General features: G+C 39.9%; 1 protein-coding gene across 2 annotated transcripts in view; it reads left to right on the top strand.

The window, feature by feature from the left end:
* GOLGA3 (golgin A3) overlaps positions 1 to 15,723 on the top strand; it is a 56,732-nt gene that overhangs the window by 24,032 nt on the left and 16,977 nt on the right. For both annotated transcript variants that reach the window (XM_073675873.1, XM_073675864.1), the window contains exons 6-17: positions 1,176 to 1,858; positions 2,660 to 2,771; positions 4,056 to 4,362; positions 6,992 to 7,194; positions 7,285 to 7,422; positions 7,624 to 7,785; positions 8,532 to 8,900; positions 9,037 to 9,114; positions 10,210 to 10,473; positions 11,866 to 11,960; positions 12,591 to 12,807; positions 12,931 to 13,074. In XM_073675873.1, coding sequence (XP_073531974.1) covers positions 1,176 to 1,858; positions 2,660 to 2,771; positions 4,056 to 4,362; positions 6,992 to 7,194; positions 7,285 to 7,422; positions 7,624 to 7,785; positions 8,532 to 8,900; positions 9,037 to 9,114; positions 10,210 to 10,473; positions 11,866 to 11,960; positions 12,591 to 12,807; positions 12,931 to 13,074 — 2,772 coding nt within the window. The remainder of the gene's footprint in view (positions 1 to 1,175; positions 1,859 to 2,659; positions 2,772 to 4,055; positions 4,363 to 6,991; positions 7,195 to 7,284; positions 7,423 to 7,623; positions 7,786 to 8,531; positions 8,901 to 9,036; positions 9,115 to 10,209; positions 10,474 to 11,865; positions 11,961 to 12,590; positions 12,808 to 12,930; positions 13,075 to 15,723) is intronic.

The following is a 15,723-nucleotide window of genomic DNA, read 5'->3' as shown; positions in this document are numbered from 1 at the left end:
AGGTGTAGCAGAGCTTATAAATTGGTCTGTGTATATTCCTGGCCACACCCCTGATTGGCAGCTTTCGGTGTACACTGTGCATTGAGAGAAAGCTGCCAATCAGTGGTGGGGGCAGGGTTACACAGAGTTTTTGGTCAAGGAGGCACAAGAAACCTAATCCTGTAGTGATAATCTGCTGCTGATAAAACACTGATTTATTTAAACAGCAGCACACAATAAAGTAAGTGATACATCCCTAGAATCGGGGTCTCGGCTCCTACATCATGTTACTCACACATTACATAGCAAAAACCTGCTAATAGATTTCCATTAACGCCCCATAACTGATACATACGTTATGGAGTGTGTCCCCACAAAAGGAGCCACAAGTTGAGGACCCCTGCTCTATATGGTAAAATTAATTGTTGTTTTGAATGACACGATTTGTCCAGCAAAAAAAAACAAGACCTCACACCTCTCCTCTATGTTGATGGAAAAATAAATAAAGTTATGACTATTTGAAAAAGGGGGAAAAAAACAAAGCACAAAAATACAAATTGACTGTGTCCTTAAGGGATTAAAGTAGATCCTTTACCAACTCTTAAATGTAACATTTTTATGAGAAGATGACCAGCCGAGCAAACGTTCATGGGAATTCTAGGTTTGCAAGTCATCCCCATGTGTCATGGGTTGCGTTGTAGAGAATCTACAAAAACTGTATTAGGCTGTGTGCCCACTATGCGTCTTTCAAGCTTTTTTGATGCGGAATTTCCGCAGCGTAAACGCTTGCAAAACGCTTGGTAATCCGTGCCCCATGATCCCCAATGAAAATCTGCATGTTCTGTGCCCATGATGCGGAATTTTCCGCAGCAGATTTTCCTTGCAGAAAAATCCGCAGCATGTCCATTATTTGTGCATTTCTGCATGCGGATTTGAGGTCCCAGTGCATTTGAAAAACGCAAGTCAAATCGGCCTGTAAAAACGCGCCAAAAACACGTGTAAAATCCGCAAGCGTCTTTACTGCCAAGAACATGCAGAAACGCTGCGGAAATTTTCTGCATCGTGGGCACATAGCCTAAGGATGAATGATTATAGTAATGATCTTTTGTCCCCATACAGGGTGCACGTTCGGATGATTGCCGCATGAAAAAAGTGCATCTAATAATCTTCTTTAATCTGTTTATATTTTCTTGAAGTCTAGCCAATCAACTCTTAAAAATCGTCCATCAAGCACTTTGGATCCTGAACTTATGTTTAATCCTGATAATCTTCCTCGGGCTAGCACTGTGGCATTGACTAAGGAGTATTCCTTCTTACGCACAAGTGTCCCACGAGGACCCAAACTGGGCAGTCTTGGCCTTCCTTCGTCTTCCAAAGAGAAGAGGTCATCTAAATCCTCAAAGTCTTCCAGTAAGATCCGTTCGCTGGCAGATTACCGCAAAGAATCGGCAGAAACAAACAGTGCTAGTGTAGGGTATTCCGATTCTTCTCCTGGATCTCTACAACCCAACAGAGGAAGTAATACATCCGTAGTGTCGGAGATCAATGTTGAAGGAGGACAGCGACCTGAAAGTATCGGTTATTTTGCGGACAACAGTTCAGAGTTCGATGGAAGTGATTTGAGCATAAGGCATGATGGAAATGAGAGTGATGGCTCTACTCATAGCAGTGTGTCTGCTGGACAAGGTGTTTACCTGAGTGCGGTGTCTCCGAGGCGGGAAGAGGAATACATTGTTAATGGTCAGAGCATACCTGCAGAAGATGTCGGACAGTTCCCATCACTCAGAGATGTTCTACAAGCAGCTGCTGCAGAACAACATGCTGTGGACGGTGAAGTGAATGGGGAGCCTAGAAGCCGGAGAGACAGCATATCGAGCAGGTATGAAGTGTTCAACTTCCCAATCATGTAAAAGGTTTTGAAAACAAATAATAATTACCAGCTATCTAACAACACTTTTCTCTCTCTGCTATTCAAAATCTAATATCAGAACCTTTATTAATGTAAATTAAAAGTTCTTCTATGAGAGGAGAAAGTGGTCGTCACATGACTGCGAGGATGCAAATTGTATGACAGAGCGGAATCCTAACAGTGTGCATGTTTCACAATGTTAGGATTCCCAATGTTAGACCTGCTTGCTAATTTTCAACTTGGGCCAGTTTGTCCCTTTTAAAGTAGTGTTTATTTTATTTGTTTTATTATTAGTATTGCTATTTTGAGCCTGTATCAAAAAGAGCAGCAGCCTGTATCTGTTAAACAGAACCGGTCAGTGGATTCACACTTCCCAAACCACAGGCAACATGAATCCGCCTGGCTGCACAACTGCAGACAGGTATGTTTTTCTCTGAAACACTTCAGCATTTCAGAAATACATAGTCTGAAAAGCTGGCTAGGGACTATAGGAAAAGACATTATTAGCCCGGTACCACCCCTGGACAGCTTTATATAGGGAGAGTGATGTTTATATAGGGAGCGACCTGTCAATCAAGTAGACTAGTGCATTCAGACACCATCTGGAGACTGCATCGGACTAGTCTTATATCTTCCTATAGTTTACAGCTGACTATTAGAAAAACATACCTGCAGCCAGGCTCTGATTCATAATGCCCGTGGTTTGGACAGCATCAATTAACTGACAGATTCCATTTAACAATGATTTGTTTGTTTATCTTTTATGTGCAGTATTTCTATGGAGAGCTCCATTGCTGGCACTCATGATGAACTACTTCAGGTCCTCAAGGAAAAGATGAGACTGGAGGGGCAGCTGGAGACTCTATCAGCAGAAGCTAGCCAGGTAAAAAGTGTCTTTTTTTATTCTCTTTAAATACTGTAGTCACTACGAATACAAATTCGGTAAAAATTAAAGAGGATCTGTCCGCTCTCCTCATAGAAATATATCTGTGCCTCCGAGGTGAGAAGGCCATGCTACCCTACATAGTGCAGCATATTTACCTGCATCATATTTCTACTAGTATAAATGTGTCTATAATATGTGTGAAATTATACTGAAAGCTATAAATATGTAACAATTTTTATTCTCTTCTGTAAAAAAGATAATGGAATGAGTGGTTTATACAAATCAAGTCTCATTACAGAGAATCTGTAATGAAAGAATGAGAATCCGTTTTCCGTCTGTGACAAATAAGATGAAATGGAAGAACATTACTAATTGTACTGTATGAATTGTGTGTTTTATACATGTTGATGTAAATACTTTTATGCCCAAAAATGACAAAAGTATTCTCGGAGTGATACCTTTATTGGCTACCCAGAAAAAAAAAAATATATTAAAGCTTTCAGAGCACAGAGACTCCTTCTTCAGGCAATATTACAAATGAATTCATAAGACAAGAGTCTCAACATTTAAGAGATGTTACAGCAAGACATTTGTTTGTGAGGTGGAGGGGGTGATGCCTCCTAATAAGTCAAAGAGATCAAATTTCAGGTTTTTAGTTGCAAATGGCAAGTCTGTGGGAATGTTTAATTATTTGGAGACCATTTGGTGGAGGTGTGAATTGGATCCATGTAGTGAGTCATAAATCCAGGTATTAGATTGAAAACCCTAAATTTGATCTCTTTGACTTATCATTAGGAGGCATCACCCCCTCCACCTCATGAACAAATGTCTTGCTGTAACATCTCTTAAATGTTGTGCCTCTTGTCTTATAAATTAATTTGTAATAATGCCTGAAGAAGGAGCCTCTGTGCTCTGAAAGCTTGCATATACAGCTCTGGCAAAAATTAAGAGACCACTGAACAGTTTTCTATTGGAAAGCATGGAAAGACTGGCGGAAAGCATTCCAAGATGCATGAAAGCTGTGATTAAAAATCATGGTTAGTCCGCCAAATATTGATTTCTGAACTGTTCCTGAGTGAAAACATGAGTAACTTGAAGTCTAAAAATTTTGCAGCGGTCTCTTAATTTTTGCCAGAGCTGTATATATTTTTTTCTGGTTAGCCAATAAAGGTATTGAGAATACTTTTGTCATTTTTGGGCATAAAAGTATTTACATCGATTTTTCTGGCTAACACAGTACCACAATATCACTTTGTATTGTATATCATGTGTTTTATATAGGCACTTAAAGAAAAGACTGAACTTCAAGCCCAGCTAGCAGCTGTAAGCACCAGACTTCAAGCAGAGGTTGAGCACAGCCTGGCCAGTCAGCAGAAGCAGGAGAATCTAAGCTCAGAAGTTGTGACCCTGAAGAAGTCATGCACCGATCTAGAGAGGGCAATGGCCGATCTTCAGAACAGCTTAGAGGCTAAAAGCAACAGCTTGGTTTCATTAGGCAATGATTTGCAGGTTGCAGAAGAACAATATCAGCGTCTGATGAGCAAAGTAGAAGAGTTACAAAGGACAATCCTCCAGAAAGACAACACTGGTGAGACTAAAATATGGTACCTATATACACTGCTCCAAAAAATAAAGGGAACACTCAATTAACACATCCTAGATCTGAATGAATGAAATATTCTCATTGATTTCTTTGTTCTGTACAAAGTTGAATGTGCAGACAAAAAAATCACACAAAAATCATCAATGGATGTCAAATTTATTAACCAATGGAGGCCTGGATTTGGAGTCACCCCCAAAATTAAAGTGGAAAAACACACTACAGGCTGATCCAACTTTGATGTAATGTCCTTAAAACAAGTCAAAATGAGGCTCAGTATTGTGTGTGGCCTCCACGTGCCTGTATGACCTCCCTACAACGCCTGGGCATGCTCCTGATGAGGTTGCGGATGGTCTCCTGTGGGATCTCCTCCCAGACCTGGACTAAAGCATCTGCCAACTCCTGGACAGTCTGTGGTGCAATGTGACGTTGGTGGATGGAGCGAGACATGATGTCCCAGATGTGCTCAATCGGATTCAGGTCTGGGGAACGGGCGGGCCAGTTCATAGCTTCAATGCCTTCATCTTGCAGGAACTGGACCCACTCCAGCCACATGAGGCCTGGCATTGTCCTGCATTAGGAGGAACCCAGGGCCAACCGCACCAGCATATGGTCTCACAAGGGGTCTGAGGATCTCACCTCGGTACCTAATGGCAGTCAGGCTACCTCTGGCGAGCACACGGAGGGCTGTGCGGCCCTCCGAAGAAATGCCACCCCACCCCATTACTGACCCACTGCCAAAACCGGTCATGCTGAAGGATGTTGCAGGCAGCAGATCGTTCTCCACGGTGTCTCCAGACTCTGTCACGTCTGTCACATGTGCTCAGTGTGAACCTGCTTTCATCTGTGAAGAGCACAGAGCGCCAGTGGCGACTTTGCCAATCCTGCTGTTCTGTGGCAAATGTCAAGCGTCCTGCACGGTGTTGGGCTGTGAGCACAACCCCCATCTGTGGACGTCGGGCCCTCATACCACCCTCATGGAGTTGGTTTCTAACCGTTTGTGCAGACACATGCACATTTGTGGCCTGCTGGAGGTCATTTTGCAGGGCTCTGGCAGTGCTCCTCCTGTTCCTCCTTGCACAAAGGCTGAGGTAGCGGTCCTGCTACTGGGTTGTTACCCTCCTATGGCACCCTCCACGTCTCCTGGTGTACTGGCCTGTCTCCTGGTAATGCCTCCAGCCTCTGGACACTACGCTGACAGACACAGCAAACCTTCTTGCCACAGCTCGCATTGATGTGCCATCCTGGATGAGCTACATTACCTGAGCAACTTCTGTGGGTTGTAGAGTCCGTCTCATGCTACCACGAGTGTGAAAGCACAACCAACATTCAAAAGTGGCCAAAACATCAGCCAGAAAGCATTGGTACTGAGATGTGGTCTGTGGTCCCCACCTGCAGACACACTCCTTTATTGTCTTGATAATTGCCAATAATTTCCATCTATTGTCTATTCCATTTGCACAACAGCATGTGAAATTGATTGTCAATCAGTGTTGCTTCCTAAGTGGACAGTTTGATTTCACAGAAGTTTGATTTACTTGGTGTTATATTCTGTTGTTTAAATGTTCCCTTTATTTTTTTGAGCAGTGTATAATTCATATAAAGAACACTTGAAATAATAGTTTTATTTTCCTGTATTATGGTGACCAATTTGATCTAGAACCCAGCTGCCCACAGGAATTAACAAAAAAAAAAAAGTTTTGACTGACCTTAACCCCTTCCCACCACAGCCAATTTTCTGTTTTACATTTTTGTCCCCCCCCCCCCCTTCATCCAAGAACCATAACTCTCCTCTTTTTGTCCGTCCAGATAGTTGTATAAGGGCTAGTGTTTTTTTGCAGGATGAGTTGTAATTTTGAAAATACCATTACATTTATTTTTCGCTTCTGGTTAAATTATTTTATATTTTGATACTTCAGTCGTTTACAGACACAGTGATACCGAATGTTTGTTTAATTTATTTTTTAAAATAACCTTATTTTTAATGGGGAAGGGGAGGAATGGGTGATTTGAATTGGTATTTTTTTTTATACTTTAATAAACTTTTTACTTTTTTAATCTCCTTAGAGGACTTCAACCTGGGATCATCTGTTTGCTTGTGCAATAATAATTGTAGCCTTCTATTAAGCCTAGGCACAGCCTGAGTTTCACAGGAGCTCAGTTATGGTAGGCACAGAGACCTTCAGTAGCCAGTTGGTTGCCATTGCAACCCATCAGTAACACACAATCACATTGCATGTAGGCCAACAGAAACATGAAATGCCCCCCCCCCCCCCTTCCCAGATCCTGCACCGTAAATGCCGCTGTCAATGATTGAAGTAACAAGAGTGATTAGAGGTCAGCTTGATCACTCATGTAACAGGCAAGTGCTTGCTGTGTGACACAGCCAGCAGCTGCCGGGTATTGTACTGGCTTAGTTCCTGATCCCGCTCCATACACCCACAGCCGACTTACTACATACATGTACTGAGGATGTCGGGAAGGGGGTAAATAAATATTAATTGGGACTCTATAAGGCAAAGTTATAAGATTAAATTTTTTTTAAAAAAGTTCTTAAATGGCTAATAGTTTCAAGTGATGGAAATACTTTTGTTTATCTTCTTTGTATTTCAAATAGTTCATGATCTGCGACAACAAACTGTGTCCCTTCAGTACCAATTGCAGCAAGTGCAACTGGACCGCACAACATTAACTAACAAGCTGAAAGCCTCAAAGGCAGAAATAACGTCTCTGCAGCAGACACGGGAGTGGTACCAGCAGCAACTCACACTAGCTCAAGAAGCACGAGTCCGACTCCAAAGCGAGATGGCAAACATCCAGGTAAATCCCTATGTCCTTAATATTGGGAATTCAACTGATTTAAATAAATTGGGATGATTTTTTTCACTTTGATATGAAATGTTTCCATAGGTTGGGCAGATGAGCCAAGCTGGTGTTCTGGAGCACCTGAAAATAGAGAATGTGACTCTTTCACACCAGCTGACCGAGACACAGCACAGGACAATCAAAGAAAAGGAACGCATTGCTGCACAACTGCAAACTATTGAGGTAATGGAGCATCTCTTAACTAACTCCGAACCAAAACTCCCAAACATTGTACGATACGTACACAGTCTTCTCTCTTTAGAAGTGTTTTACAGATTTTAGATGATTAAGAAAAAATTTTGGGGAACAACAAACCCAATATCTTAAATTAGGTAGAAATAAGATGTTCCTTTCAAATGTTTTATTCTTCTAAATTCCTCATAGGCTGACATGCTGGACCAGGAGGCCGCATTCCATCAGATACAAGAAGCAAAACACATGGTGGAAGAAGACCTCCAGAGAAAATTGGATGAATTTGAGATGGAAAAAGAGCAGCTTCAAAAACTTGCAGATTCTGCTACTGCTTTAGAACAAGAAGTAGAGCAGGTTTGGCAATTTATTGGCATGTATTTTAAGTTGTACCTGTGGTCACTTGAGCCCCAAGTCATCAAGACCAGCGCTGTTCACACCGGTCTTAATGAAGGAGCGTGTTGGAGTCAGAGGCACTTGATTCATTAACAGGCGCATGGCTCTTAATGAATCAGGCGCATCTGAAAATTGACATGCACCTCCGTTCACCTTGCCACAAATCTTACTCTAGTCAAGGACTAGAGTGAGAGTTGTGGTGTAAGGCTGGCCGGCTGCAGCTTGTCTGGAATTTGAGCAGGCGTCATGCTCCTGTCCCACCCAAACTTCACCAAAATGGCATGAACATGGCAAAAGATGTGAAATCTTTTGCACAATTCCACTTTGCACATCAATTTTGTGGCTTTAAAAAGTGTTTTACAACATAATTCTGTCATAATAGCTTTGATGAATTGCGGCCTAAGGGTCTATTCACATTGTGTTTGTAGTGTGTGTATGTTTTGAGGATTCCAGATATATACAGTGCCACTATAAAAATGACTCCAAATATACCACTATATAGCCATGTAGTGTATGTTGCACACAGGCCTTTTTTGCATGATGCTCCTGTAAGGGCTAGGACAGTAAAGATTTTTTGGATCAATAGCATGTGCAGGGAGGTGTATCTGTCGGGTTTAAAAGAAAAAATGACACATCAAGGGCTGCATATATTCTTCCTTATGTAGGAAACTAATGAATCTAATTAAGATTTACTTTTTTTTTATTAGTTGAAGCTAAATTTGAACCAGAAAGACCTGCAGCTTGAAGCACTCCAGAAGGAACATCTTGAGATCCTGAGACAGCTTACTTCAACACAAGAAACTCTTCACACCAACGATCAGTCGATGAACGATCTCCAAATGAGATATGATGAACTTGAAGCTAGGCTTTTAGAGCTACAAATTGATCTTTCTTCAAAAGATGATTCAGTCCAGTATCTTCAAAACCAGAAAATTGTTCTAGAGGTTGCACTACAGGCAGCTAAGATGGAGCAAAATGACCTAGATCAGGGTACCAAAAAACTAGAAGAGGGAACTGAAGCTGCAGGAGAAATCTTGGAAAAACTGCGACAAGATATTGCTATCAAATCTGGACAGGTAACAGAAAAAGGGGGTTTAAGGGTTGATTCCATTTTTTATTTTAAATACTTCATAAAATAGGATGTCCAATTTATTTTAGTTGATTTTACACTGAACAGTGGAATTAGTCTTAAGCTATTTTTATTTTTTGTAGGTGGAAACCCTGCAACAAGAAAACAACAATCTAAAGAAACAAACCCAGAAAGTAAAGGAACAGTTTGTCCAACAGAAGGTGAATCATAAATAAATCTTTATATTGCAATGTTTAGTTCAGTATAAGTATTTTACACAGTTTTTATTGTTTTGTTTTTTTCTTTGTATATTTACATCAATTTCGATAAGTTCATTAAAGGGGCCCTGTCGTAAAGCTTTTATTTTTTTTATTGCTTAAACCCATGTAAATGTCAAGTGTAATCTACTTACCGATCGCCATCTTCCCCAATTTCCAGCGATGCTCTGGTCCTCTTCTGGGTCATGTGACTTCTATTCCTACTTGCCAGATCACACTTGGGTCTGTGTATGAGCCTATGGAGTGTAAGTGTGAGGCTGCACGGGCTTACATTGCTCTTACAGGCTTACAAACTCCAGTGTGATCCAGCAAGTGAGATTAGAAGTCACATGACCCAGAAGAGGACCAGAGCGGCGCAGGAAACCAGAACGTCGCATATATGGGCAAGCTAAAGCACTCTCTACTTGTGCCTTGTTTAAGCCATTCATGATAAGCAACTGTGCTTTAGACTGCCCATGTATGTGACATTGTTTGTGACCACACATGCATCAGGGAAAACCCCGAGCAGGCAAAGTCATGTCCATGATGTATATGGCATATGATTGGGAACATCGCAGAGAGGGGGGCCAAGCATTACCCTTGTACAGTGGATCTTGTTTATATTCCAAAAATACATACCTTAGGATTTAAAGCAATTTTAAAAAAAACTTGGATCTGATAACCTTTTTTAATGTACAAAACATGTAAGAATGTATATGTGGTAGTATGGGTAGATGTGCAACTCGGACAACAATTTTGTTACAGTTAATATTGTTTTTATCAAGCTTAAGAGTCCATAGTAAAGTACTAATTATTAGGAGGATTGCAAATAATTTGCCCTGTGTTTGTCAATATGTGTCCTATGTAGGCTATATAAATTAAAGCACATGGTGTACAATGCAGTAAAAAGAAAGCCTCAACTCATGGTAACGCCCAGTTGTAAAAGTCAGGCTAAAGTAAGGCAAACTATGAACTTTTTTTAATGCAACCTTGTCATGAAGGAATGCATTTCTTAACAACATTGTTAAATGTTTTGGTCTTTTTTTTTTTTCATTCTAGGTGATGGTAGAAGCCTATCGCAGGGATGCCAGCTCCAAAGACCAACTCATCAGTGAGCTGAAAGCTACCAAGAAAAAGTTAGATTCAGAGGTGAAAGAACTTAGAAGAGAGCTACTAAGGATTCAAGGTGAGAAGTCTGTAGCAGAGGTAGAAAAAGCCCGGGTTATGAAGGAAATGGCTAAGTTGCAACAGCAGATGGAAGAACTTGAATCCCATCTCCAAGCTGCACAAAACGACAGAGATGAAATGGAAATACGTTTACAGGTTTGTGTAAAGAGGCATGAGCTTTCGTAGGATGTTTGTGTGGTGGATGGCATTTTGCCTGAGCCAGGATACATGCTGTTTGCACATCCTGAATATTTACGAGAGTGACTCATAGAGAACCATTTAATGAAATTGAAATATTGATGCAGGCCATTACTCCTGTATTTCTATGATTTCAATTATGATATACGGCTGAACAACTGATACTTTATTATGTACTAATTAAATATATAGAGATTTTATTCCATGCATTAAAAAAATCTACTCTTGAGAGACGTGGCCTAACAATCTGTTAGATTTTTCATAGTAAGGGCTCATGTTTGTACTCGGAGTATGGTGAGACGCAATTCTCATGGAGTTATGAATATATGACTACTACCTTATTTTCTATGCTGCAGCAGAAGTTTTGTGTGAAGTCTGCACCAATTTAAAAAAATGCAGTGTTCTCTGTTGGATTTAATGCACCTTATAGTCTTCTCCTTTTAGAAGCATTGTCTCAGTGCTTTTATAAGGGAAAATAGTATAATGTACTGTACACATAAAAGACTGAAGTATGGTACCCTTTCTGACCAGCATTTTAAGGTCTGTGATGCACACATATGATCATAATCAATCAGGTGCTCATGTAGCCTACAAATATAATTGCTAAAATGCCTTTGTTTTTATGTCGTGAGTCCAGACATGGCGGATTTGATTCACAAATACATAAAAAAATTACAATACATGTGTATGGAATATTGAAAACTGAAACCACATGTAGCAAACATTTTCTGTGTTGAAAAGTGGGCATGGGGCAGATTTCCTAATCTACAGCATGCTCATTTTGTTGAAGAAATGCTATCAATTTCGCAGAGGAATCGCTGCAAATTTGCCATGAGATCCATGCTGAAATATTTTTGAACTTCCTTAAAGCTGTGTGCCCACTATGCGTTTTTCAAGCGCTTTTGCTGTGGAATTTCCGCAGCGTAAATGCTTGCAAAACGCTTGGTAATCCATGCCCCATGATCCCCAATGAACATCTGCATGTTCTGTGCCCATGCTGCAGAATTTTCCACTGCTGATTTTCCTTGCGGAAAAATCCGCAGCATGTCCATTATTTGTGCATTTCTGCATGCGGATTTGAGGTCCCAATGCATTTGAAAAACGCAAGTCAAATCCGCATGTAAAAACGCGTGTAAAATCCGCAAGCGTTTTTACTGCCAAGAACATGCTGAAACGCTGCAGAAAATTTCTGCTTCATTTCTGCATCTTGGGCACATACCCTAAGTGTTTAAAAAAAATAAAACTGTAGCTGTCGAAAATCACCTTTATTGCCCTTATGCAGGTGGTCAAGAAGATAGTTCTGTATGCAATCCTATATTTATTCTAAGTGTTTGTTTTTTTTTGTTGTAGTCCATACAGTTTGATAAAGATCAGCTAATATCTCTAACCCAGGACAATACTGCGCTAAAGGAACAAGTAGAACTGTTACAAAATGAGGCTAAGAAGTAAGTCCTTTTGGCATAATTTCCTAATGTAATATTGTTTTTTTTTTAAAAAATGTAATTCTTATAACATTCTCCTGAACATCAGGGCTGTGGAGTCGGTGTCCATTTTGGTGGAGTCGGTATAAAATGGACTGACTCAAACTCCTAAAATATATAATAAATTGGGTACAGTAGTTCAATGTTGTTTGTGGGGAATATTTTTTTTTCATAAGAATTTGGGAAAGTTCTGAAATGTCCTATAAATGTCTGTCCTATTCCTGATCTAAGGGTCTAGACTTTTAGCTGAGATGAATCTGTGCTACAGTAAATTTATCACTTAAACATGAGTCATGTATGAGCGAGTCGGGAGTCTGAGGTTTGGCTTACCGACTCCACAGTCCTGCTGAACATAATAAAAACTATTGGAAAACAAGGTTGAAGTTTGCATCAATATCTTGTGACCTCACTGAAATATATTATAAATATTAATAAATGAAACTTATTTGAAAGAATATTGGGTTATTGCACTAAGAAGCAAGATCTGGCGAAGGTAATAGAGATTTTTGGAGGGTAGTATAGACATATGTTTTAACATAGTTACATTGTCAAACTGAAGAATTCTAAACTAGCCTTTCTTTACTGCACCTTAAGAGCAATTACAGAACAGAAGCAGAGAATGAAGAGACTGGGCTCGGAGCTGACAAGTGCGCAGAAGGAGATGAAAGTGAAACACAAAGCATATGAAAATGCTGTTGGCATCCTGAGCCGACGTCTTCAAGAAGCACTGACTGCCAAAGAAACCATGGAATCGGAGCTCAGTAAGCTGAAAGCGCAAATATCAGAAGGAGGCGACAGTCACGCTTTTGAGGTATCTTGAAATTCATGCAAAAGTATGGTAATGGTTAGTCCTAATCATAGATATAAGTGAAAATAACTATCTCCATTTATTTAATTTTTTTCTATAAACATGCTTTTATTATCTTGTATGCAGGAAAAACTGACTGGATTGAAAGGTGAATTACAGGCTGTAAGCCATAGTAAGGCCATGCTGGAGCGTGAGTTGCAAGAGGTCATATCACTCACAAGCCAGGAACTTGAAGAATATAGAGAGAAGGTTCTTGAACTAGAAGATGAGGTGAGAAAAACAGAATACTTATGCAGTTAAGGAATTCTGTATTGTTGTGCTGCCTATATTCACTATGAAAGTACTGTAAAATTGTATCAGTGGTAGGAGCCCTTTAAAAGAAATATGATGGAGATTTACTAAGCAAGATGCAACAGAATTTGGACATGAATTGCATCAATATTGGAGTATATAAAGTCGATTTAATTCAGAGGATTTGTCCGCTCTCCTGAGATGTCTGTTTTAACAAATGCTGGTGTTTCCCATGCTCACATGTTCAGTTTCCTCTGTTGTTTTATTCTTCTTTAAAAGGTATGAATAAATTGAAAGCTATGTGTGATCATTACTCATGTCAAAAGGGTGTGTCACTACACATTAAGCACTGAATGGTTAATAACCGACAGCTACAGGGGACACACCCCATCTTGTAATGGCCAACATCCAGTTGTCAATTTAAAAAAGTATTCCTAGGAGGACCAACACCGTGCAGAGCTTCAAGAAAAGATGTTCCTGAATTGGTATTTTATAAGGAATACAAATATTAGGATAAAATAAGCCAACCATGAGATGGTGTAAAGGAGGGGTGACAAACTCAAATACACAGTTAAAAACTTGGACAAAGTCGTGGGTCAACTTTTTTTTTAAATAAATATCAATGTCTACAATTGAGTAAGTTTTTCCTTATCATTCAATATAACAATGAACCTTTTCATATGGAAACAAATTGAAAGGGGTTGTCCCACGAACAAGGTACATTTTAATCAATAGATCTTAGAATAATAATTTCCACAATTAAATGTGTTAAAAAATGTTCTTGTGCTGAGATAATTTTATAAATGTGCCCCTGTTGTGAACTGTGTAATGGCTGTGTCTGACTGTGCAGGAACATGGTCTGATCATACCACATCTCCTGGGCAGGGAAGGAAGCAAAAGTGTATACAGTCCTGCTCATCGTTATTGGCACCCATGAAGTTTAAGTACATAATGTGAAATATCTCTTGAAAAACATGAATCAAGTGAAACAGTTTTTTTGTATCGAGCACTCGTGTTAAATACAAAAGAGCAAATTATAAACAATAGTTTTAAAACAAAAAACCATGGGAGGGAAAAATAGAAAAACCTAAAGCTTGCTGTGACTATGGTATTTGGCACCCTTTTACATTAATTTAGTATGGAAACACATTTTGACTCGCCTGTAGTAAATCACAAAAGAGATTATCCTGTGATTGTTGGTGCCAATGTTTTAAAAAGACACATGGTAGGCCCTGTTCCTTTTTCACAATGGTGAAGACAAAGGAGCTGTCTGAGGACATCAGAACTGCTATTATTAGCAAACAAAAGACTTCTAAAGGGTACAAGGCCATCTTCAAAAACTTTGGTATCCCAGTTTCAATAGTGCACAATGTTATTAAGAAGTTTTCCAAGCATGGAACCGTCAAGAACCTCCCTGGACGTGGGGGAAAGAGGAAAATTGACAAGAGATGTCTTCAAAGGTTGGTGCAATGGTGGAAAAAACACCACGTCAAACACCTGACCTGAAGGCCAACCTGGAACAGTCTGGGGTCATGGTTTCAACAAGTACCATACACTGCACACTAAACCAAGAAGAGCTTTATGGGCAAAGGCTAGAGAATAAACCTTTGCTGAAGAAAAGACCTAAAAAGGAATGACTGATCTTTGCCATAGCGTCCCTTGACAAACCACAATCCTTCTGGGAAAATGTTCTGTGGACAGATGAAACAAAAATAGAACTTTTTTGGGAATGCAAATCAACAATTTGCGCCGTCTGTAAACAATGAAGCTTATAAGGAAAAGAACACCTTGTTAACAGTTAAGCATGGTGGAGGATCCATAATGCTGTGGGGTTGCTTTGCTGCATCTGGTACTGGAGGCCTTGACCACATCACAGGAATCCTGAAATCAGAGAATTATCAAGAGATTTTAGAGTGAAATGTCCTACCCAGTGTAAGAAAACTTGGTTTGAGTCGAAGATCATGGGTCCTCCAGCAAGACAATGACCCAAAACACACATCCAAAAGTACACAAGAATGGAAAAATAAAAAATGGACTGTTTTAAAATGGCCAGCAATGAGTCCTGACCTCAATCCCATTGAAAATCTTTGGGGTGAGCTGAAATCTGCCATTGGGAAAAAGAACCCTTCAAACATTCAAAAGCTTGAACAAACTGCAAAAGAAGAGTGGGAGAAACTTCTAGCTGAGAAGTACAAGAAGCTTATAGATGGCTACAAGAAACATTGGGAGGCTGTCGTCAATGCCAAAGGCTGTGCAGCCAAGTATTAACTAGAGGTGCGTTTGTTGCTGCACATGCTGTTTATTTTGTTTCTTCTTTGAAATTGTAACATGGAAGTTGAAGAACAATGTTTTGTTGTATTACTTTGGACCACTAATTAAAAATCCTGAGGATATAACTTTGGTACATTTCCATTTATTTCTGAAGATATTGTACAGTCTATGAAAAAAATTGAAGGGTTGCCAATAATGGTGAGCAGCACTGTACAAACATTACAGCATGGGATCGAAGCTGATTCTTTCTGACAGTTAAAACAAGGTTTTCACCAGGCAGGGAAATGTTTTTCCTTACAGAAACCAGTAGCTGCGATCCCATGCTGTAATTTCTGTATACTTATTTGCTTCCTACCC

This window comes from Phyllobates terribilis, unplaced genomic scaffold (assembly GCF_046119375.1).
Source record: "Phyllobates terribilis strain yellow unplaced genomic scaffold, ASM4611937v1 Scaffold_1__5_contigs__length_1240528914, whole genome shotgun sequence".
NCBI lineage: Eukaryota > Metazoa > Chordata > Amphibia > Anura > Dendrobatidae > Phyllobates > Phyllobates terribilis.
This window is presented reverse-complemented; position numbering and strand designations above follow the sequence as displayed.